Genomic DNA, 24,394 nt, shown 5'->3' on the forward strand with positions numbered 1-24,394 from the left:
AAATTCGCTGTCAGTATGCATTTATTACACCCGTTCTCCGCAATTTGTTTTCCCTTTAAAGTGGCCTTTTAAATGTTACCGCATACTACAAATCCCAGAATGCAACGTGTTACTTATTTGATAGGTATCCTTCCGCATCGCCCTTTCCAACTCTCTTTACCCTGGCATTTCCCTTCTTTTAAAATATTTCCCTTTATGTTTTCCTTTTAAACCCCATTCTAGTGGATATTATCGGCTAGTGTTCCAAAATTCTAACGCCTGCGAGGAGTACTTTGTATAGCGGAAGGATATCTTTTAAGAACTAGGAAGTGACACGTTCAGTTTTTCGCGCCTTTTTGAGAACGCGAAGAGTTGTGGGAAGGAGGCGAGTAACGTAGGACGGGGAGACCGTGGGAACCGGGAGGAATAACGCTGACAATTCCAAAGTACGTGAGGCGGGGATAGCGAGCACTTGGAATGCAGAGGTATGAAGTGGATATCGAGTCCTCCAGCTCGTCAGACGGAGGTCCCGGGGAGGAAGTTCGGGAACAGCTGGAAAGTCTGTGCGGGGAGCTGAACCTGGAGCAAGAAACTGCAGAGAACACCCTGAGAAACTTCACCAAGACATGGAGCACTTACAGCCTGGAGGTGAGTGCTGGGGAACCGGGTGAGGGTTGGACAGGCGACGGGTAATAGCCTGCAGGTATAGAGTACATGAGGAGGGGCGGGGATTCGGTTTATGAGGGGTGTCAAGGAGGAGGCGCGCTAGGCAGAGGTTGGCACCCCTGGTGCGGCGAGGGAGGCGCCCTAGGCAGAGGTTGGCACCCATGGCGATGGAGGCGCCCTAGGCAGAGGTTGGCACCCACGGCGAGGGAGGTGCGCTAGGCAGAGGTTGGCGCCCTAGGCAGAGGTTTGGCGCGGCGAGGGAGACGTGCTAGGCAGAGGTTGGCGCCCCTGGCGCGGCGTGCAGAGGTTGGCGCCCCTGGCGCAGCGTGCAGAGGCACGGCAAGCAGAGGTTGGCGCGGCGAGGGAGGCGCGCTAGACAGAGGTTGGCGCCCCTGGCGCGGCGAGGGAGGCGCGCTAGACAGAGGTTGGTGCCCCTGGCGCGGCGAGGGAGGCGCGCTAGTCAGAGGTTGGCGCCCCTGGCACGGCGAGCAGAGGTTGGCGCCCCTGGCACGGCGAGCAGAGGTTGGCGCCCCTGGCACGGTGAGCAGAGGTTGGCGCCCCTGGCACGGCGAGCAGAGGTTGGCGCCCCTGGCACGGCGAGCAGAGGTTGGCGCCCCTGGCACGGCGAGCAGAGGTTGGCGCCCCTGGCACGGCGAGCAGAGGTTGGCGCCCCTGGCACGGCGAGCAGAGGTTGGCGCCCCTGGCACGGCGAGCAGAGGTTGGCGCCCCTGGCACGGCGAGCAGAGGTTGGCGCCCCTGGCACGGCGAGCAGAGGTTGGCGCCCCTGGCACGGCGAGCAGAGGTTGGCGCCCCTGGCACGGCGAGCAGAGGTTGGCGCCCCTGGCACGGCGAGCAGAGGTTGGCGCCCCTGGCAAGCGAGGCGCGCTAGGAAGAGGTTGGTGCCCCTGGCGCGGCGAGGGAGGCGCGCTAGGCAGAGGTTGGCGGCCGCGGCGAGGGAGGCGCGCTAGGCAGAGGTTGGCGCCCGGCAGCGAGGGAGGCGTGCTTGGCAGAGGTTGGCGCCTGGCGGCGAGGGAGGCGCGCTTGGCAGAGGTTGGCGCCCGGCGGCGAGGGAGGCGCGCTTGGCAGAGGTTGGCGCCCGGCGGCGAGGGAGGTGCAGCGAGCAGAGGTTGGTGCCACGGCTGTCGTTTTATTTAACCGCACTTTTAGGAGCTATAAATGTATCGTCTGCTGGGGGGAGGGGCATTAATATAATATATATAATAATTAGGTCTGCAAACGCATACATGAGGTTTACTGGCTAGTAGAACAGCGTTAGCGTGTTGCTGCTCTGTGAAGGATTATTTTAACAGGGCTGGTGTTTTGGTCCTTGTGAAACTGGCCGGATTTTATGGCTGTCTTTTCCCGAGAGCGGATACAGAAAACGTCTGCCCGTAGCAGGAAACGCTTGACTGTCCCGAAATGCCACGTTCCTGTTCCTGGCAGCGTCGGTAACCACGGGTTGGCTGTTCTGTATATCCTGGAATTTTTTCTTCTGCCGTTGTTTGGATTGCAGTCGCCCTCGTCTGAGATGCTCCAAGTGCGCTGTACGTGCGCGGACCCTGCATGCAAAAAAAGACACCCTGATGTCATTTGTTTATTTTATAGCTAACCTAATATCTGGAACTGCACGTTTTTATCTTGTACGGCTTTGTTATTCCCTATGGAATGTAAGAACTGTATATCGACTTACAATGCATATGGTGTGATATAATTTACACATTCTCCCACTTTAATGACGAACATTCTTTTTCTGTATGAATTAGGGAGAAATAAAACATTGGTTGGCGTGTGCCTTGTACGCTGAGTGCAGAAGATGTGTGATCCCGACCGTTGGAAGAGGCACCATGGAGGGGAATGGTGTGTCGCTAACCCGCATCCTGCGCTCCGCCAAGCTAAGGTCGGTTATTATTATGGAGCCGCCGCGTTGTGACCGCTGTTACCCGCTGCGTAAAACATTACAAGAAGCTGGATCTGTAACGCTGCTGCATATACCCCCAACACTCGCTTCTTCTGAAACATACAATTTGATTGTGGGTGAGAACCATGTGTCCCTTTCACATGTCTCTTCTCACATGTCCTTCACACGGATATTTTAGGACATCAGTCCATGCAGAGGGGAGCGCGCGCCCATCACCCTTGTCTGGAGAAAATAAATAAATGTGAATTAAAACACAAATGATCAGAATAATTTCGCTTCTCTGTTTTTGTTGGACTGAATCTACTGTGGAGTTTCTCATCTTGCGTCTTTTTTATCAAGTATATTAACTAACCGGTTCTGTATATAATATGGAAATAGGAAAAGTGTTGTCATCCTTTATAAGCCCTATTTACCTGCGCAGGTAAAACGGCCACGTTTTTGCCTCTTTAATAGCAATTAAAAAAATGTTTTATGGCATTTTTTGCTAATTAAAATATTTGCCTGCTATATCTATTAAAATTATCAGTGCGATAAGAATTGGACATTGTATTTACCGCAGTGCAGCAAGATAAACATTGTGCTTTTTTACCTGATATTTAAGTATCTTAAACGATGATCTTTGTTTTTCAGTCTGATTCAGTTTTTTAATAAAATGAAGAAGTGGATGGACATGTCAAACCTTCCTCAAGAGTTTCGAGATCGAGTGGAGAGGTTGGAGAGGAATTTTGAGGTTTCTACTGTAATTTTCAAGAAATTTGAGCCAATATTTACAGACATATTCCAGAATCCACGTGAAGATCCTCCACGGCTGCCTAGAAGCAGAAAGCAAAGGTAAAGTGTCTGCAGCGGCTCAGTCCACACGTCTGTCTCAAAGAATACGACAGACAGCTTCTTAACACCGAACAGCCGCCGGGGCAGCCCTCCTGTGCCGTCCCTCGTACAGCTAAGCTGTCGGATCGGTGCCAAGACGTGTTCAGGGCATAAGCCGTGTTGCACTCTCGATGTAGACACTCGGTCCTTGGTCGTGTCTTAGATTCAGGATAGCTTTATGCTTATCTTGCGCATGGTTAGATTATCTCACTCTATAGCCTCTACCATTTCTGATGGGAGGCTGTTCTGTGTTAACATCGCACATTTGTATATTATCTCAAAGCTACTTAACCAGCTATGCGGCTATAGACCCATCTTATAAAAGCAATCAATGGACACTTAACACCTATACCTTGCTTTGCAGAAGACTACAGTGTAGCGTTAAAGATCTCTTCAACTTTTGCTGGACCTTGTTTGTATATGCCAAGGGTAAGTAGTCTTTTTAATGTGTAAATATTCAGTATAGACGGTGGAAACACATTGGCAGACATTTGTGGCATAGAAACAATCAGTTACGCATTTATGTATACACAACAGCGAGTCTGCAGAAACCAACATATTTTGCCGTTTATTTTTCTATTTGTACATCTTACGTAGCATACACCAAAACATAAGCGACATCATAAAGTACGCGGCATCTTAGTGAATCAATCGAGTGTATCTAGACCGGGGCTGCCAACTTCCAGGGTGTTTAATGGCTTTTTAATTGAGATGCCTGTGCACGGTTGGGATACCTTTTTGAAAATATGACGTATATGTTTTGGAAAACCTGTCTTGTTCTCAGGTAATTTCAGCAGGATTGGAGATGATTTGGTTAATTCTTACCACCTGCTTTTGTGCTGTCTGGATCTTGTTTATAACCACGCTCTGCAGTGCCCCAATAAGGAAGATCTTCTGAATCCATTGTTTGCGGGTACGTCTTAGTAATATGTTGTCTTGTTGAAACCAAAAATTCATCGCATTAGTCTCTGCTTCATATTTTAAACAGTTGAAAATTAGCTCTTGTTTAAACCTCCATTCCCAATATCTCCTGAACAGAAAATATGCTGTCTGCGCATGCTGATGACTCTGCTGATCCTCCTTGCATAATTGACGTACTATGTGACCTGCACGATGGACTTAAAGTGGAAGCCAAGGGGATCAAGGAACATTACTTCAAGCCTTATATTGCAAAACTTTATGATCGAAGGGTATGTATTTAATCATTAATGGGTCTACATGGTCTTGTACCTGGTTTTAAACACCTTGGGGGCATAGCATGATCTTGAAACCAAATGTGTGACAAGTCAGCTGCGGTCAATTTGGAAAAATAGTCCCTTAGATGAGACCAAGTGGCCAAAACAGTGCAATATTTTGCTTAGAAACGTGTACTATTATCATACACAAAGCATTACTTTTGTTAGATGACCTAGACTATGTAAAGCTTGTATTGTTTTTAATATTCTGCATGGTTATGTACCAATTTTGTACTATTTCCCCCGTGGAATATGTGGGAAAAACTTCACAGCTAACTTTCTCAAGCCGACCTCCGCCTCGGTTTGCAGTACCAAATAATTGTTCTTGCCAGGGTGCTTTCCGACTACATGACAAAGTGTATGGAGACCCCTTCAGTTTGTGGGTTTGGCTATTTATGGAAACCCTTTTGCTTACAGAATATTTACTCAAGCATGCAGCCTCCATAAACAAAAGCTTAATGACTTTTAACATGACATCGTCATTGGATGCCGTCCCACCAAGTCGCTTTTGTCAAGTTTCTCATGATCTGCGAGTGCTGCTGTTGTAAAGTGGAAATGCAGAGACGCAACTAGTGGGCCATACCGAAGGTCACGTAACGGGTCCTCCTTGTGCTGATGTGTGTACCTTTTTAAAAAGTGCAAACCTGGTTCCAGGGTTACTGTGGAATCCAACATCAGTCCAAGATTGCGGTTTATCGGCTGCTCCATACAGTTGGGCTTCTTCACAACTGTAGTGGTGTAAAGCTTGCATCGCATCGATTTGTGAGAAAAGAGCTTTACTGAACTGCAGACAAGCTCATCACACCTTTTATAGCCGGATGGACACAAATCTCTGCAGTTTCAATATCCAGTGCCAGACTGGTTGGGGGCCAAACATGCCGCAATATACCCCAGTTTGCAACCAGGCATCTCGACAATGAAACACCTTGTTGTAAGGCAAAGATACACAGAATTTCTGGCCCTTTTGTAGCCCTCGGGGAGTAGCGCTACGTGCCCCCGGCTAGTATACAGGCTTCCTTATGGCAGCAGTGGATGCCAGTTCCATGTTATAGTTCATGCTCCGTGTGGGTGAGACAAGCTGGTGTCCATATACTTTTGGCCATGTAGAGTCAACGAAGTATACATTTATCCCTTACAAAAAATTACTGCAGTTTTTCTGAAGTAATACTGCAGTTTTTTGGACATGAAAAAACTGCAATACTGCACTTTTACTGCAGTATTACTGCACATTTACTGCACTTTTACTTCATTTGTACTTCACTGTACTGCAGTTTTACTGCACATTTACTGCACTTTTTTTTTTATATTGCAAACCTACAGTTGTACTTCAATATACCACAGCTTTATTGCATTTGTACTTCCTTACAAAAATAACTGCAGTACAGTGAAGTACAAATGCAGTAAAAGTGCAGTATTGCAGTTTTTTCATGTCCAAAAAACTGCAGTATTACTTCAGAAAAACTGCAGTAATTTTTTCGTAAGGGATATATCAGACAGCAACAATTCTTCAAAAAAAGAGTAATCAAAATGATTAACTGTAAGAGTCGCATAAGGGTTTTATGACTTCATTGCAGATTGTAATTGTTGATCTTTTATCAATAATTTAAGTAAATCTTCCTAGAAAGTTTGAAACTCATAATTGTACAGCACGGCGGAATATGATGGCGATTATATAAAACAATAATTAATAATGTGTGCAGATTCTAGTAAGTTCATTGCAGATACCAAACTCTAAAATGTAGAAAACTATAAGAGGATGTCCAGAAGTCTATATGTTCTGTAGTTGGTTCCTCATGTAAGGTAAAGTTCCTGTTTTATTTTAACATTTGACTTTAAGGAGACATTCTTTTTCTTATCCTAGATTCTAAAAGGAGACTGCCTGTTGGATACGTCCACTTTCACAGACAACAAGTGAGTATAGAGTTGTGGACCTTGGTGTTTTTCTGGGACCAAAATAAAATCAAATTTTATTTATTTTTAATTTTTTTAATTCCTGTTCCTTTTGTTCAGCAAAGCCTTGAATAAAGAATATGAGGAATATGTTCTGACGGTGGGAGATTTCGATGAGCGTGTTTTTCTGGGAGTTGATGCAGACGAGGAGATTGGAACCCCCAGGAAATTTATCTCTGAGGTTACCGTGGCAAACGGGACTCCGCGGAAACAGGTGGAGTCCAACCTGCAGCAATATTTTGAAAAGGTGACTGTTGTAAATGGTCTTCGCGTCAAACGCTATGAATGTCTGTAATGCCCTCGCCGCGTAGTTTGGTCGCTGCGATGCCTCATATAACATGCAGGGCGGTTGGTTAATTGAAAAATGTTAATTTGATTGTAAAGTAACACTGTGTATGCTGTTTAAATGCGTTGCTTGTCTGTTATGCAGTTTTATGGAACCTAGAATGTTTTGCTAACATCTTACAGAAGAGGTCATTTGCGCCGTCCACTCCCTTGACTGGTAGAAGATACCTGAAGGAGAAGGAAGCTGTGATCACTCCGGTTTCATCAGCAACACAATGTGTGAGCAGACTGCAAAGCATGGTGGCTGGGCTGAGAAATGGTCCAGGTGAACAGCTAATCAGTGTGTTCAGGTAAATCACCTTATATAATTACATTATATGATCGCTATGTCTGTTCTCTTTAGGTAAACAGGTTACTGGAGCGGGTTTTAACTAAGTCCTCTGGGAACCGTTAGGCAGAGCTGTACAGCGTATATAATTTTAAAAACAAAATAGCCTCTGTTTCAATTGACAGGCCAGTGGAAATGGCATCGCGATTGTCAGAAGCTATGGTATTGGCAGGCAAGTTAATGCTTTGGCTTATCATGTCGGTGATGTTATTTATTGCAGGTCATGTGCTCGCAATCCCACTGAAAATATACTAAATATTGTCCGAGAGATCGGACATTGCTTCTGCTATCACTACACGCAATCAACAGAAGAGCAGTCAGGGTCCCATATTGGTGAGTGCGACTGTGTGCATACACTTATAGCTCTGATGTGCCGCCTTAAATGTTACTAAGTTATATTTACATTTATGTAGTTGGGTAACCTGAGTGTGTGTGTATATATTCATTCCTATACTTATATTCCTATATATATACCATCTCCTCAATGTGTGCAATAGTCTGCAAAGTAATGCTGGGATGTTTTGCAGATTTTGCCATCAATAGATGGAAGCTGGCTGAGATTCTTTACTATAAAGTATTAGAGACCATAGTGGTCCAGGAATCACGAAGACTTCAAGGGAAGGATATGACGGTGAGCTTATTTATTCTGTACATCTTCATTGCTGAAGTAACATAGAATTTGGCAGATAAGAACCATTTGGCCCATCTAGTCTGCCTATTTTCCTGCTTTATACCTTAATCGCCCCTTGGTCATGTCTTAGATTCAGAATATCCCAATGCCTATTCCATGTTTAAATTTCCTCAACCGCTTCTGCTGGCAGGCTATTCAATTTATCGTTCTCACATTCTATCTAAGCCTTCATTTGCTACTCGTAATGAGCTGTTTGCAGGCTATCTTCTGCAGAAAATCATCACCTTTTTCACGATAACGGGCCATGTGTCAGAAACAAACATCTTAGCGCTTGCTGCTCAGGCACCCACCTGGAATCCACTTTACTGAACTTAAGGCTGCCATGAATCAGGGCAGATCCAACACTCACACTCAGCTTTCCTCTGCAACCTTTTTCAACTGAGCACACGTACGAAGATTAGTTTCTGCTCCCGGCGCACCTTCTGCCCACAAAAAGCGTATGACAGAACGCCGCTCTTCTTTGGTGCAATTTATAAGTTTCGCAGCTGTCTTTACCCCAGGGTAAAAACTAAACTGCAAGGGCAGGCTGCTTGCCAGAAAGAACTAGTCACATGACACGCCAAGACACGACCAATTACTTCTCCTCCCGCCTTCACCGTTTCCAACGAAAATATAAAAGTGTGGAAACTTTTTGCACGTCCCTCGTATAAATACTTGTGTGTTACATGTCTATATACATTTGTATATTTTTTAGGCTTTATTGGAGCAAGACATATTTCACCGATCCCTGATAACCTGCTGCCTGGAAATAGTACTTTTTGCATACAGCTCTCCTCGTATCTTCCCATGGACCATTGAGGTTCTAAAGCTGAGCCCTTTCTACTTCTATAAGGTACATAATGTCCATGGTTTCATAAAAAATCTACATTACTCTGTTTACAGGGGTTATTATTGAGAGCTTGTAGTTCGTGAGTACAGTAGCCTTCTATACCTGTTGCTAGAAAATTAGCCATTTCTTGTGGTATTTTTGATGGTGATCCTTGAGGCTTCCAGTGGTCCAAACAGGCATTCAGTTAACATTTGGGCAGGTTGCCTGTGTGTTTATCGGAACCCTTGAAAATCAGGACAAAGGCAATTTTACAATTTTTCTGCTACATCCTTGTTTTACCTTAACTTTTCTCTTCCTCGTTGCACCCACAAAAATCATATATTGTGGGGTTTTTCAAGACAAATAGAGCTTGCTTGCTTGGTCGTTTTTGACATATTTAACACATTTTCATTAAAAAAAATCTGTTGCCTAGGGTATGTCCCCTCATAGAAACAACTAGTTTGTGTCCTGAATATGGAGATGCCCCATGTGCATAGGTTTTGCCAAACTATCAATTGAAGGCTTGATCTCCTGTGCATCAGCTTAAAGTGTTAGTACGTAATAGTACACCCTCTGGCACCAACTGCAGGCACTTGGAGACATACTATGTCCTTCGTCAGGAAGGGGTTAAATTATATTTAAATATGTCTGCCTTTAGGGCATACCAGGTATTTAGTGTTTAATTTATTATGCTGCTCATTCTTTAGGGCCAATAACAAAGTATTAATTGGCTTAGAATGTATGTAATAATTGTGCCTAATACTACATCAATCTAGGTTGTTTTGATTTTATTTGGTACATGCTTGCTAGCGTGTCAGGGTGGATTCTTTTAACAAGGCTTTCATATTCTAAGCATTGCCAATCTCTGTAGGTGATAGAAGTATTTATTCGCTCTGAAGATGGCTTGTCTCGTGATATGGTCAAACACCTAAACAGCATTGAAGAGCAGATCTTGGAGAGTCGTGCCTGGACCAGTGACTCGGTTCTCTGGGAGTTGGTTGAAGCTGCAGAGAATGTGCCGACGTGTGAAGAAGTACGTATACCCTGTCATTTGTTTACAAAACGTGAAACCGTTCATGTACACAACTTACTCGCTGGGTATACAGGGAGGCCCGCTATTTAAAAACTTATCTGGTGTGTTTGCATGTGAGATGAGTCTATCGATTGTCTTGGTCAGCACCGGGCTGTAGTGAGTTATGTTGTTACGTGAGCTGCAGCCCCCCACCCCCCAAAAAAATTAACATATTCTATTCCCTAGCACCTTATTTTGTCTTGTCCTGCTGGGGGTATGATCTTCATTTCCACACTTTGCTTGTTTTATTTTGGTTAGTTTTAGACCTTTCTTTCCAGAAGAAAGACTTGTATTCCTCTCATCATCTCGCCCTTCTAGTATGGGAGTTCCTGACAGGTCAATTTGTTTTTTTTATTTTAAGGTTATAATTCCCAGTAACTTTGAATCTGGTAATGAACCCGGTTTAGGCCACTTGCCGATGATGCCAGCTTCACCAATCATTCACCCCCGTTTGAAAGAAGTGCGGACAGACCTGGGAGGCGCCAACAAGCGAGGTGAGGCAGCCTTACATTTAAACAGCATGGGCATGTGCCAGAGGTTAAGCTTGACCAAAACGCACGCACGCACACACACACACACACTTTAAATAATGTATATATGATGGTGATATGGAGAAGATGAGGCTGCACGTGGCAAGGGGCTGATTATTGGATTTCTGTACCAATAACACTGTTCAGATGGTTGTTAAATTCTTTACGTAAGGGCTATGCAGCTGCCATATCTCCTTTTAATGATATTACTGACGGCTTGGCTGGAAAGATTATAGTTCCCTTTTATTTATCTCAGATTTGCAGCCATTGTCTCCACTGTCTGTTCACGACCGATACAGTTCTCCCGCTGCTGGAAGTGCAAAGAGGAGGCTCTTTGGTGATGACTGTCTGAGAGAATCGCCAGTGACCACACCAGACATCACCAGGATACGAATCGCTCTGAACCCCACCTCGGCTGATCGGCTGTGCCTGTCTCCAGATAAACCCATTGTGCCCATAGGGCAGAGACTGGCTCTAAATGGTAAGGATTTCCCTGCATGATGAGCGAGTTGTGTGCAGATAGACGGTGCTGAGAGTTCATAGAACATGAGATTCCAAAGATTCCACTAATCTGTGTATTTATTTTTTAATGATTTTATGCCTGTTTTATACAAATTTGTAACACCGTCTCAAACAAGTTATTTAACGGGTTGTCCTTAAACCCATTGACAATGCATTGTGAGCCCATCAATGTGTGAGCTTTGTTGTCATGAAAACATTTTAATCACATTGATAAGCACCTGAAATGGGCAGTACACGGACCAAGCAAATCTTGCACTCGACACCACTGAAGATGACAAAAGACAAGACTGGTTGATAAAATTGGCAAAGCACAGAAGCAAAAGTCTGACACTTGTTAAGGGGGTCATCGCTTAGCAGTAGTTTGGCAACATCTGCTAAATATTTTCTTATTATTTAAAGATAATGCTACGTGCTGACCTAGTTCTGTGTTTAAAGTAGGCTCACAAATAACCCTGTCTACCCCGTGGGGCTTTTCCCCCCGATATACTGCTCCGCATGGCTAATGATGCTGCACATAACCATCTTTCCATGAGGAATGTTTTTTGTTTTGAATTCCTCGTATGGGCATTAGTGGGCCCTAAGCATGCATTTGTCTTTGACATGTTCCATACACACTTGCTCATAAGAAAGCGGCATAATTGATACGGTTTTGGTAGATGTACAGTCCCCGGGCGATGTGTAGCCGCAGGAACATCACCTGCTGCACGCTGCTATATGAACACAAACCAGCACAGCCCAGGTGAGGGCAGAAGAGAGACGTTAAGAGACACCGTCTGAGGTTTTTCACCTGATCTGAAGAAACAAATGTATATTTCTGACTGTTTTTAACACAGCTATTTTTCTGTGCAAGTTATGTTTTGTTTTTTCTTGACGGGAAATGTATTCTACTAAGCTGTGATCCTATCCTTGTGGAATATTGAGTCATTAGATCTTTTGGCCGTTTCTTCGCACGCTGCACAGGCTCGATTAAGGTTTTGATGGCCATATATACATTTTCCTTGGTATACTTTTTCTGGCGTACATGTGTTCATTTGAAGAAAATTTGCTTAAAAGAAGTTTTCTTGGTTCATTTAGAAGAGAGAATAGTAGCCTCAATACATAGAGAACTTTTGAATATTAGTGCTAGTAGATGAGTAAATACGTTGCATACGTCTATGTATTTTCTCCCCTGTGTGTGTTTACCTCTACTGCATTTTGTTTGTAAATAAACTTTTCATTTGTCATCAGTTAGGACCTCTCCACCGTTACAAAGTGAGAATGGTGTTCAGGTCCCCCTCACTGCGCAGGCTCTGATCAGCCCATCCTACAAGCATCAGCTGGGTCGAGCGCTGGAAGCGTGTCCCGCGTCAGCTGGAAAGCCCAAGAAAACCGGCTCTCTGGCGCTGTTCTTCAGGAAGGTAAGAGGTGCTACCTATGATTTCAGTTGTCTGATGAAGCCATCATCGGGTAGCAACTGGCAATATACAAATCTGTCTTTACACCCATTTTCAACAATAAGTTTCTGAAAACTACCCATTATAATTGAATATAGTTATTTGTACTCCTCTTAGTGTGTTCTTATCCAATAAAAACAGCCAAAGCCCAGTTTGTAGAGTTTCATCAATGGTATGGAGGCTGGGGTATGGTTATAGTACACCAGACATCATAGCTCTCTGGATTGTGGGATGATGAATAGACCCCCACACCCCGAAGACCCTGTAATACTGCCCACTTGTGGTTGTGACCCCCAAAGCCCCTGGGAGTGTTGTTCATACCCTTGAATTAGCAAGCAAAACAAAGCCCTTTAACCCCTTAAGGACCGGGCTCATTTTTCGTTTTGTACCCTGTGGGACCGAGGCTGTTTTGACACTTTTGTGGTGCTTGTGTTCAGCTGTAATTTTCTCCTCACCCATTTAGTGTACCCACATAAGTTATATATTGTTTTTTTCAGGACAAGATGGGCTTTCTTCAGATACCATTATTTTGATCGTATCATCATCTTATTTACTATAAAAAAAATTAAAAAAACATGGTGAAAAATTGAAAAAAAAACACATTTTATGACTTTTATTTGAAAAATCTTTTACTCACCTAAAAAAGCAAGTAAAAAAACTAGCTAAATAGATTCTACTACTTGTCCTGAGTTTAGAAATACCCAATGTTTTTATGTTTTTTTGCTGTTTTTTGTAAGTTATAGGGCAATAAGTACAAGCAGCGTTTTATGATTTCCAAATCTTTTTTAACAAATCTGGTCAGTCTGCCTCCATCTCCTCTTTGGAACATCTTTGAAGCCGGTTAACTCAATTTAACCCATTCAAACCATATATTTTTGAAAACTAGACACCCCAGGGTATTCCAAATGCTGTTATTTTAACCCTTTCCATGCACCAATTATAGAACTACACTTTGTCAAACTTTGTAATAGTAATTTTTTTTTTTTTTTTTTCCACACAAATTGTACTTTAGTTATAGATATACAGGTCCTGGTATATGCCACTGTCAAACAACACCCCAATATGTGTTCAGCAACATCTCCTGAGTACAGCGATACCCCACATGCATGGGTTTGTCGGGGTGTTTCAGATTTAAAATGCCACATTTGGGAAGTGCGCTTTTTTTCTCCATTTTGGTCAGTCTGTACCTATGCCCTATCTTTGAGCTAGGCCACTCCAATTTACCCCATCAGCCATTTTTTTATATATTAGACACCCCTTGGGTATTTGAAGTGCTTTTATTTTAACTCTTTGTTGAGATTTTTGAGAAATTTTAGCACTTGCTCAAAATAATAAACTTTATTTTTTAATTTAATTTTTTTAATACTTTTTTTATATTTTTTTTTACACATTTTGCTGGTACTGGATGGTTCATCTAGTGACATCACTGCATAATTATTTTTAAATGTTAGCACATTTTTTTTCCATTTTTTATTTATTTTAATTTTTTTTTAATATTTTACTAATCACATAGTGATTAGAAAGCTGGGCTCCATTGACTTGCATGGTTGAATGCAGTACCTGTATTCAACCAGCAAGTGGAGCCAGTTCTCTAGAGGGTCTGGAGACCCTCTAGCGAACTTTTTCGTCTTTATTGTTTTATTTCCTGGGCCGCCGCCATCTTGCTTGATGGCGAAGATCACCGGCAGCGGCGGCTGTGACCGCTCTCCGGAGCGGTCACAGCCCACCCAGAGGTAAGTGTTTGGTGTCGCTGGATGCCTCCTGATCGAGGCATTCCAGCGACACCATTTAAGTTTAGGAGGCGATCAACGATAAACGCTTTTAAAACGGGCGTCCGCCGCCATACAATGTATGGCGGCTGTTGACGCCCCGGGGAGGGACCAGACATGGCCCCCGATGCCGATCTCGGCCTTGCTGAATGCCTCGACATCGAGGCATTGCAGCAAGGCCGTTTAAGCGAAGAAAGTGATCCTTGATCACTTTCTAAGCTTATTTAATTTTTTGACGGTTCAGGACCGTCAAAGGTCATTTAGTGACCTTGTTATGACGGTCCTGAACCGGCAAAGGTCGCGAAGGGGTTAAAGGCAGTTGGCCTTTTGTCACCAGGTTTGAGGATCAGAGGATGGCAATGAATTGGTGTTGGAAATGTTGAGTCTCGTTCATGTAGCCATGTTAATTTGTACTCATCAGGTGTACCACTTAGCGAGCGTTCGTCTCCGAGACTTATGTCTGAAGCTGGATGTTTCTAATGATTTAAGACGGAAGACCTGGACACTCTTTGAATACTCGCTGGTCCATTGCACAGACTTGATGAAAGACCGACACATAGACCAGCTTCTTCTCTGTGCTGTGTATATCATGGGAAAGGTGAGTGTAACGGCAACACTGGACAAAACGTGGCACTGATGCCAAAACAATTACTTTCCTTTTCCTGCTTAATTTTCTAGCTTTGGTGTGATTTGGTGTCACGTCTGTCGTACTAGAATGGATTTTTTCTTTTGCTGGTGGGCAAAGTTGGTTCTGGAGTAGCTTATACAGCGTTACGGCAGTTGGTGTAGGTTGGTCTGACAAACACGTACCGCGTCCTCTCAATTCAGTAAAAAGAAGCGGCTGGTTGTTGCAAAGGATCAACTCCGGTTCCACCTTTGCTCTGTTAAAGCAGAATGTAAAGGGGTTAGTCAGACCTTTATACAATAGAGGCAGGAAAGATTGTTAAAATTGCTGTGTATTAGAATACTAATTAATGCAAGAGTAGGCAATACTGGGCAGGCATAATTATTAATTAGCGTGTGCAACTTTATAGCAGAAATCTAATGCCTTATAGCAGTGCTCCTTAACCCTCTCCCCGGGGCACACCTAGCAGTCCCGGGTTTGGGTATTGCTCAGTGGTGTCTAAGGTGTTGCAAAAAAACCAAAAGCCCTTTAAACACCTGAGTAAAATCTAAACCCTGGCCTGCTAGGCTTTGAGAGGGTTGAGGCTATAGAACCCCCACCGCCGACAGAAATATTAAAGTACAATCATATGCACTAAGGATCAGGGTGTTTTTGGTTAACTGACGTTCTTATTTTACGGAAGCGGTGATTTTATATTGGCTTTACTAGTTTGGCCATATTTACCCACTTCTGTTGTAGCCTCGTTGTTGTTTCTGTATATAGCTTCATTGTGAGGATGGTAGAACTGCAATAGGAGCCAGCCAAATAAACCCTAAAGACCCCATTAACCATAACGGCCCCTAAATTAATTGCATGTACTCCAGATACATTACCTAATAAATTGGTATAGTTAATGGGGTGTTTAGGGTTAATTTAAAAGCATTTATTGTTAATGGGGTATTTAGGGTTCATTTAATGCGGAGGACTGAGGGTTAATTTAATAAAGTTAACTTAAGGTGCAGTTAGAGGTAAAGGTGGGCAAACTAAGGGGCAGTGAAGATTATTAATGTATTGTGTCAGTAATATTCTCTGAATGATTCGAATTTCTAAGATTCTCTGCCTTCAGTGACATCACTAGAGTAGGCAGGATTGGTTCAGTGACTAATGAATGGGGCGGGGCCAATCAGTGTGACTGCAGCGAGGGACTGGGAAATAGTAACTCCTGTGAGTGACAATGAATTATCTGAAGATTCGGATCATTTCAATGAATGACTCGAATTAATCTGATTCACTTTATTGATCCGAACTTCCCATCACTGACTGACACTATAGTAGATCAACACTCATACAGTACTCCCCCTCTCACCTGCCTGCCTTCTGCCCTCGCGAATCCCGCACACTATGCTTTCCTACGGCTGTGCGCTGAAGCGAGTGACGTGAGCGTGGATACATAGCGTGCATTATGTGACCCTGCTGGGCGCCTCGTGTCTCCCTCTACACCGAATTCATGATGGCAGTCCTGCAAAACCCTGGGTGTTTAGTACTGCCCTGTACTAAACGTGTAAAAGTGTTTCCAGGTTACAACACACACTATATGCATATTAAAAACCACCATACACCATAGGGGTACTTTTCTGCATATTTATTCTTCTCCATCTCTCCTTGCGTTAAGTGGCTGGATTTTGAATAGTTAAGGCAAAATTTGTAAGGCAGTAAAAGGGGAACAAATCTGGTCACATGCTGCCGAATGACACTTTGCTTGACATTTCTATGCTGTACTTGCTTCCTAACTCCTCGTGGCATTCCTACTACATACATGGCTATGGCTTATACCCAACAAAATCACTCCTTCGTGTACTTCTTTCCAGAGTGATGGCAGTGTGACTGAGGAGGATGCCCTCAGAAGCTTTAAGTGCCAAGTTCAGCTCAGAAATTACATAGAAGACAATGAAATAGAATTGGTATGTACATCTGGCGCTAGGGCTTTAGAACAGGGCCGCCCAACCACCTAGAATACTTTAATTTCTTGCTGGTATGTTTGGGTTTCCTGGCTTCTGAAACCTTTATTAGCAGATGGAATGCCAGTACCTTCTAGACATCCCTTGACAATGGTTACAGGCAAATGACCTTTTCATAAAGGTATGGAGTTCTGCGGTAGCTGTAGAAAGAGAGCGGGAATCTGGCAACGATTACACTTTTATTGACCAACTAAATGATTATGGATTCTAAGTGTCACAGACTCTCTGTCTCTTCCTAGAGAGAGGATTGAAATCTTACAATCTATTGAATTCAAATTAGCCAATAAAGGCATCATCTTTACCAAATTTGCTCTTTAAATTATTCAACTTTGTCACAGCTGACACCACAGGAGGGGGCTCCTAAAATCCTAGAAATCCTTTCCTCGGGTGTCCCTGCACTGATCACACACCAGCGGGAAAGCAGGTCCCGGGTTATGTGAGTTCTAAGAAGGACAAGCATGAGTGGATTCTCTGCTCTTGCAGATGATTGAGGTGGTGGTGGGGGGGTTCAATTTTGAACCCATTTTACAAGAAAATTTAATTTGTAACCATCAAGTCACAGAAAGGACCCAAACGTGCTTTTTGTGCAGTATTGTCTGGGACTACCCAGCAGTCTGTTTGCAGCACCCTTGGCCATGTTTTATTCCTTCCGCAGGTTATTTTTATGTATTTACCTCTGCCTGAATAGAAGGTGTGTGTAGACTCCACACGCTATGATTTAATGGTAGTATTTTCTTTACTTTTGCTTTGGCCATCATCTGACTGACTCATAACCAACTCACCTGTGTTGTGTAGATTTTTGGAACTGGTATAAATAATGCAGTTACTGCCCAATGCATCAAGTGAATACGTAAAGCTCCCATAACAATAATAAGAAAAGTCTTTGTCTCACGCCTAGAGCTTCAAAAGTGTTTGTCTTCAATCACAATGCCATTGTAATGTCTTTAGTCACATGCCTATGTAAAGGTTATACGACTGCTCTGCGCCTCTTGCCATTTGTGGCCGGTTACTCACTCGCCTCCCAAAAACCTTCACTATTTCTAGACATTTGCAAATGAGGGACTTTCAGTTTGTTTTTGTCCCATTCCTTTTTCGGACCAAACTCTGTGGGCTTTTTAAATTAGGAAACAAAACTTGTCCACCCGCATTCGCTCGCACTCTCTCTCATTCACTCTCTCGTGCTCTTAATGTCTCCCTACCCTCTCTGCCGACTGTCTCACAGCTCCGTTACTTCTCAAGCATCCTCTTCATCTTGTTCTTCTTTCTTTGTCTGCATCTCTGCAGACATGACCTCCCGTGAACTTTGGCAAAAATGTTGACGCTTCTGGTGGCATCCTCCAATCAGGGAGAGAATGTCGCCAGATGCTCTGCCTTTTTTGCAGAAGTTCACTGGAAGTTATCTTTGGGGAGACCCTCTCCCTCAATCACCAATCTGCGAGACATGGAAGTGGTCAGTGGAGAAGATGGACCTTGTGCGAGAATGTGAATGAGGCAACAAAATTTGAATGAAAATTTTTGGTTAATTTTCATTTTTGTCTGGGTCGTTTACAGACAAATCCAAGTGTGCAAGTCTTGTTTCCCAGTTAAAGGGATGTTGAAATGTTTCTTATCTGAAGGAAGAGTTAATCTCCAAACGCTGCTTAACCGAGCAATCAGCATACAGTTTGTAATTGTCCAGGAACTGCTCATAAAAAAGCTAGCTCTGGCACCGTGGGCATGCTCGGTTCCCTGTATGTTTTAACATAACCTTATTTCAGGGTACGGGGTACTGTGCTTGAAGTGCCAATCATTAAGGGTCCTGGGCGGGTGACTTCACCCAATTTGGTAATCCACCAAAAACTCAACTTGGGCCCCAATAAAAACACTTGTGTTTTAGTGTAAAGTGTAGTAACTTTATGAAAATTTGACTTGATAAAAAGAACGCAAAATACCTAAATATCCTAGCAAAATGTTTTTTGTTGTTTTTGCTTTAAAGCCCTAATACTGAAAGGGTTAAAGGTGTGAAGGTGTGGCTACTTAGTACTTTGAGGAAAGTAGGAACCGGTTAATGGCTTTTACAGTCAGACACGTGACTGTTTATGACAGGCGCACCTGCGTAACCTTGGTGTATTTTTGTATAATTATTTCTCAGGTCACAAAAGAGGAGAGGCTGTTCCATGACATAATGAAATGTTACAGAAACCAGCCGCAGGCAAACAGTCACGTAAGTAAACAAACTTTCTCTGCTGCATCTACAAATAACACAAAAATTAGTTCATTCTAGGTTTCCCAATGTTTTTTTTCCTCTCCGCTCTGTATTCAGTATTGTCTTTTGTTTTGTGGATCTGCTATGTGTGAAGGCTGTTTGGCTCTGTAATCCCCTACGGGACGGCAAAATACCTGCTTGCTTTCAAAATCCTACTGTAGCAGCAATCGGTTGGTAAAAATTTAGAGGTGATCTCACAGCACCCTGCCCGATATTCGTTTAACAATTTTGTATGCGTGTAAAACATTCATAATGCTTTTAATCTTTAACCCCTCATGGACCGAGGTGTTTTTATTTGTACCCTTCATATCTGAGGCTGTTAACATTTTTGCGGTGCTCGTGTTTAGCCGTAGAGTTTTCTTCTCTCTTTTACTGAACCCACAAAAATTATATTTTTCAGGACAAGAATAGATAGCATTATTTTGATGATATCCTCTTTACTATAAAAAATGGAAAAAGCACTGACTTTTTCAAAAAAATATTTAATACCCAGTGTCTGTTTTTTGCAAGTTATACGGCAATGAGTACAAGTAGCAGATTGCTATGTCTTATTTGGGACATCTTTGAAGCCAGTCAGTTCAATTTTCCCTCGTCAAACCATATATATTTGAAAACTGGACACCCCAGGGTATTTTTAACTCCTTCTACCGTCGGCCTTTGTCAATTTGTGGTAGACATTTTATTTTGTTTCCCATACACATTGACAGTGACATACACCAGGAATTATAAATTCAAGTACAAATACGCCTCACTGAGTACAGCAAAACCCCCCATGGATAGCTTTATCGGGTTGTTTGGGGGACTTTTTATATAGATACAGTGCTAACTTTTTTCCCCTCTAACCTTTTATTGCAACTGGATGGCTCCCCTGACTGATGTCACTGGAGAATTATCGTCAGATGTTACCACATTATTTATTTTTACGGCTGGGCACAATTGACTTGCATAGTTGAATGCAGGACCTGTATTCAACCTGCAGGGGGGACCTCAGCGTTCTCTGGGGAAGACCCTCTTAGGAACTTGTTTTTCTTTTTTTGGAGCGCTGCCACCTTGCAAGAGGCAAAATCTTTTGCTATGACTCACAATACGGGCACAGTGAGTCTTTGGGCGAGTTTTCGGTGTCACTGAATGCTTCGCTAATCGAGGCATTTCAGCAACACCATTTGAGCTTAGGACGCAATTCTTGATGACCGCCTAAGCGCTATTAAATCAGGCTTCTGCCGCCATATTGTATATTGTGGCCGTTAATACCCTGGGGAGGGATCACACGAGGTCCCTGAAACAGATTTCGGTGTTGATGAATGCCTCGATATTAAGACATTACAGCAATAGTTTGGGCAAAGAAAGCAATCCTTAGTCTGGCACGTCGTTGGTCGTTAAGGGGATAAATCTGTTAACATGAGTACTCACCCAAGATCCTCTGGTGCCCGACAACCTCTGCTTGTGACCTTGGAAGCCTTCTGGAGCTTGGAACAGTGCAGAGATTAAGTCACAAGCAGAGTAGCATGCCACCTAATAGCATAACCATGCATACACACAAGACATGGCCTTATTTTTGGAAGTAGTTTGCTTCATGTGGGGTATCTGAGATCATCCAAGGAGAGTACCGCCCTGGGACACTGAAGAGAGACTAAACAGCATGCTGTGCACACCAAGGGAACTGAAAAGGTTTTCTGTCTCCATGCCTTAACACTTAGCTTCTAAACCAGTGGTGTCCAACCTACACAAATATACCGCCAAATGAAAATACAAAAAATGGAAGTGCCCCTAAAAGAAAAGATGCATTGTTTTATGGTTAATTGGTTGTACAATGATTGTGTGTGTGTTACCTGCCGCGTAGATCTGACTTATTTATGTTACAGGTTTACCGGAGTGTATTATTAAAGACAATACCACAATCTGCTGTGGTTGAAACCGATACAAACGAGGATGTGGAGATGGCAGACTGTGGTAAGAATAGGATTCCATCTTGTTTATGAATTTGTAGGGTTCATGCCTCATATGCCCCTTCCACATGCCTGCTTACAGCCCTCCGGGTGGTCATGATGTAAAGCACAATGTATAGGTGCAATGTATCTGGTTATGCGTATGCTGACACTTTAAAGAGGTCACCTCACAAAACTGATGTTACAACTGGGTGCTTCTAGTAATGTGTAAAGAATCCAAAAAAATGTTTTGACTTTAAACCAGTACCGGGGAGAAGCTTTCGGGTACACAAATATTTCAGCTTTGTTGGTGTTCTGTGACAGGTCATATAGTTCTGTGGTGTATTTAAAGGACGACCCCCATCACTCATCAGTATTGCAGTTGAGAGAACAAATGCTTACCTGTCTTTTTGTGTGTACTTTAAAATTATAAATATTTTTTATTGGGGATGGAGCTAATCTCGCAGTAGACCTGGCATTTTAACCCCCCCCCCCTGCAGTGTTACCATGGTAGCAAGCAGCCATATTGTACCGTCTGCCCCATGGGCCAGTTGCTGCAATTGGACTTAATCAGCCCCCCCTGCAGATAGCTGCAACCCCAGCTCTTTTCAGCTAGCTTGGTACCACATGTAGCTGGCCCTTTAAGAGTTAAGAAAAAACAAAAACAAAAAAGCTACAACTCCAATGTGTTTGTATATATCATGGATGTTTCGTCATGACCACGTAAAACATTTTGAAAGTAACATAGTATTGCTGTGAAGCTGTATAAACCTCTTCTGAACGCTCTTATGTTTTGTCTTAATTTCCAGAATCCAGAGACTCCCACCCCACCCCCACCAACTCCTTAGGGACAGACGACCACGTGGAAAGGGGAGACCTCATTACATTCTATAACAATGTCTTTGTAGAACGAGTGAAGTTATTTGCATTAAAATATGCAGTCAGTGCACAGGAGAATCTGGTATGTGGCATTTTACTTTTTTGTTGTGATCATATTTATGCTTTGTTTATACAAAGCAAATTTAGAGTATTATCGTGGCATAAAAATTACAGAAAGGAAAGCACATCTAAAAAGCACACAAATTCAGATTCCGGGGTGCCGCTGACATGACCAACATGTACACACAACAAAGCAAGAGATTTGCACATGCCCAGCAAATAACAGCCCCTGTCTGAGGCATAAATATTAGAGATCCCCTCACATACTCTATATACCCCAAATTTGGAGAGCCCTATCTAATTATTCATTACTAAGATGCTGAATCAGTGGGAACCCATTCAGACTCGCATGCAAATGAACCCCGCCAGTCCCCTAAGAATATACCTGTACGGCCTTAAATTGCGTAGCAAGAAGCCCCTTAGGACATACAGGTATAGCCCGACTTTGTTCTGGCCTTATCAACAGCCTGGTCATTGAAGGAACGCCGGTCACACGATTGCGCATTGATTGCCTTCCCATAGTTGTCGCGGCTGTCTGTGGGGTAGCTAGATGTCGTGTTTGATCTCATTTGTTGTATAGCAACACATTACTGCTCCTCAAAAATACAAATAACATATGTAGTAAATAAAAAATCAAATAGCGTACGTATACTCCGTACTGTTTAAAAAACAGCTGATTCCGTATACATACACTAATCTCATGGTTGCGGCTCCATGGTTGCCTGAATACGCAGTAAACGGGGCCTCTCTGGTTTGCGTTCTTTACACGAGTGCTTTTTCTTGTGTCCACACATGGATGAGACCAGCAGTTGTGTTACTGTGTGCCATATTTAGGGTGTATGTTAGTGTGAGAAAACCGTATTTGCTCGATTATAAGACGACCCCCCAAAATCTGAATATTAATTTAGGAAAAAAGAGTGACTATAAGACGACCCTATAGGAAAAAAGTTTTACTAGTAAATAATAATTCATGTCTTTTTTTTTTTGTTTTTTAATTTCCTTTTATTTACCAGCCTCCCGCCAGTTATGCACATCTGCCCTCAGGCATGCCACTCTGCCCCATGTTATGCCTTTTAACCCCCTATATGCCACTCTGGCATATAGGGGGTTAAAAGGCATATCATGGGACAGAGTGGCATATAGGGGGACACTTACATACCCAGACATTAATATACCCACCCAGACACTTCCCACCCACACACTTACCTACCCACTCTTGCACTTACCTAGCTACCCAGACACTAATATACTCAGGCACTTCACTCACCGCGATGCCTCAGCAGGCGCTTGCTGCAGCTCCCACGCGATTTCAGCATGACGCTGTGTGACCCCGCTAGGCCCCGCCTCCTCCCGATCATTGAAGGTCTACCGGATCTGCTTTGGGACGGCACAGTGCCGCCGAGTCCCGGTCCTGCAGCAATCTCCCCAACCGGCTCTGCTTCCCCGCAGTGGGCGGGCTATCCCGGGAGCAGGAAGGTACGCGCGTATGCAACCTCGGCTGCTGCCGGCACTTTCGCCGGCGCTCGGTGATAGACGCCGGCAGCAGCTGAGGTTACCATACAGGAGGATCCAGGTTCCCTGCAGCGATGCGGGGGATCTGGATCTTAGTCTAATAGTCAGACCTCATTTGAGGTCTGATTAGAAGACGACCCCGATTACAAGACGAGGGGTATTTTTCAGAGCATTTGCGCTGAAAAAAAACCTCGTCTTACAATCGAGCAAATACGGTATAATGGATCTAGTTTTGTAGTTTTTGGAAGGCAAGCGATTGTGTTTTAGCCAAGTTGGTTGTCATGTCACCATTTTTTATGTGTTCTCTCAATGTAGAGAGGGTAGAGCTCATCGCCAAACATATTGAAGTTTTAAATAGGTGTTGATGCAAATCAAACTGTCAACCTTTACTTAATTTTATTGCACTTTTTTGTTTTTACCTGTAGATGGAGGCTCCCCCTCTCTCCCCATTCCCCAGCATTAAACATCAAGCGGTCTCTCCTCGTCGGGTCTCCCAGCAGCACTCCATTTATGTCTCCCCACATAAGAACATGAACTGTCTCACCCCGCGCAGTGCTTTGCTGTATAAGTTTAATGGGAGCCCTTCAAAGGTAGGTAACACCTATACCGGATGAGCTTGTCTAAGTTTTACTTTATGTGCAACATGTTACCACGGGCTAGTAGATTTGGCTGTTGAACCTCAGGAGATATGACTACTAAAGTGCTGAATGCAGCCCTCTGTCACTGACTGCAGGTGTCCGTTTAGAGCGCTCCACTGCAGACTGTTTCTGTGATCTTTTATGCTTAACTTCGAGTGTTTTTTCTTTTTATTATTTTAAGTTTAATATATATTTTAATTGTCTGTGTCCTTTTCTACTTTTAACTCAGAGCTTGAAAGACATCAACATTATGATTAAACAAGAACAGAGGAGCCGGAAAAGAGCAATAACCATAGACAGTGACTCGGAATCCCCTGCAAAGCGTCCTTGCCAGGATAACGATGGCCCTCTGCTAAAACGCCTTCAGGATGTCGTGAGCGAGAGAGCAAACCATTAG

The 24,394-nt window shown here is 43.4% G+C and overlaps 1 protein-coding gene across 1 annotated transcript; it reads left to right on the forward strand.

Annotated features, from left to right (window-relative positions):
• Window positions 1-456: 456 nt before the first annotated feature.
• LOC149273327 (retinoblastoma-like protein 1) lies at window positions 457-24,394 on the forward strand. Its single transcript, XM_089506448.1, is given in 22 exon segments — window positions 457-627; window positions 2,409-2,542; window positions 3,194-3,394; window positions 3,798-3,862; window positions 4,218-4,346; window positions 4,472-4,623; window positions 6,530-6,579; window positions 6,679-6,865; window positions 7,087-7,253; window positions 7,512-7,624; window positions 7,819-7,922; window positions 8,677-8,814; window positions 9,662-9,823; window positions 10,224-10,356; window positions 10,649-10,918; window positions 12,142-12,311; window positions 14,538-14,714; window positions 18,870-18,941; window positions 20,846-20,933; window positions 21,718-21,869; window positions 23,785-23,949; window positions 24,227-24,394. Coding segments are annotated over 22 exon segments (3,168 nt in total).

This window comes from Sceloporus occidentalis, unplaced genomic scaffold (genome assembly GCF_023333645.1).
Source record: "Sceloporus occidentalis isolate IW3139 unplaced genomic scaffold, rSceOcc1.0.p SCAF_385, whole genome shotgun sequence".
NCBI lineage: Eukaryota > Metazoa > Chordata > Lepidosauria > Squamata > Phrynosomatidae > Sceloporus > Sceloporus occidentalis.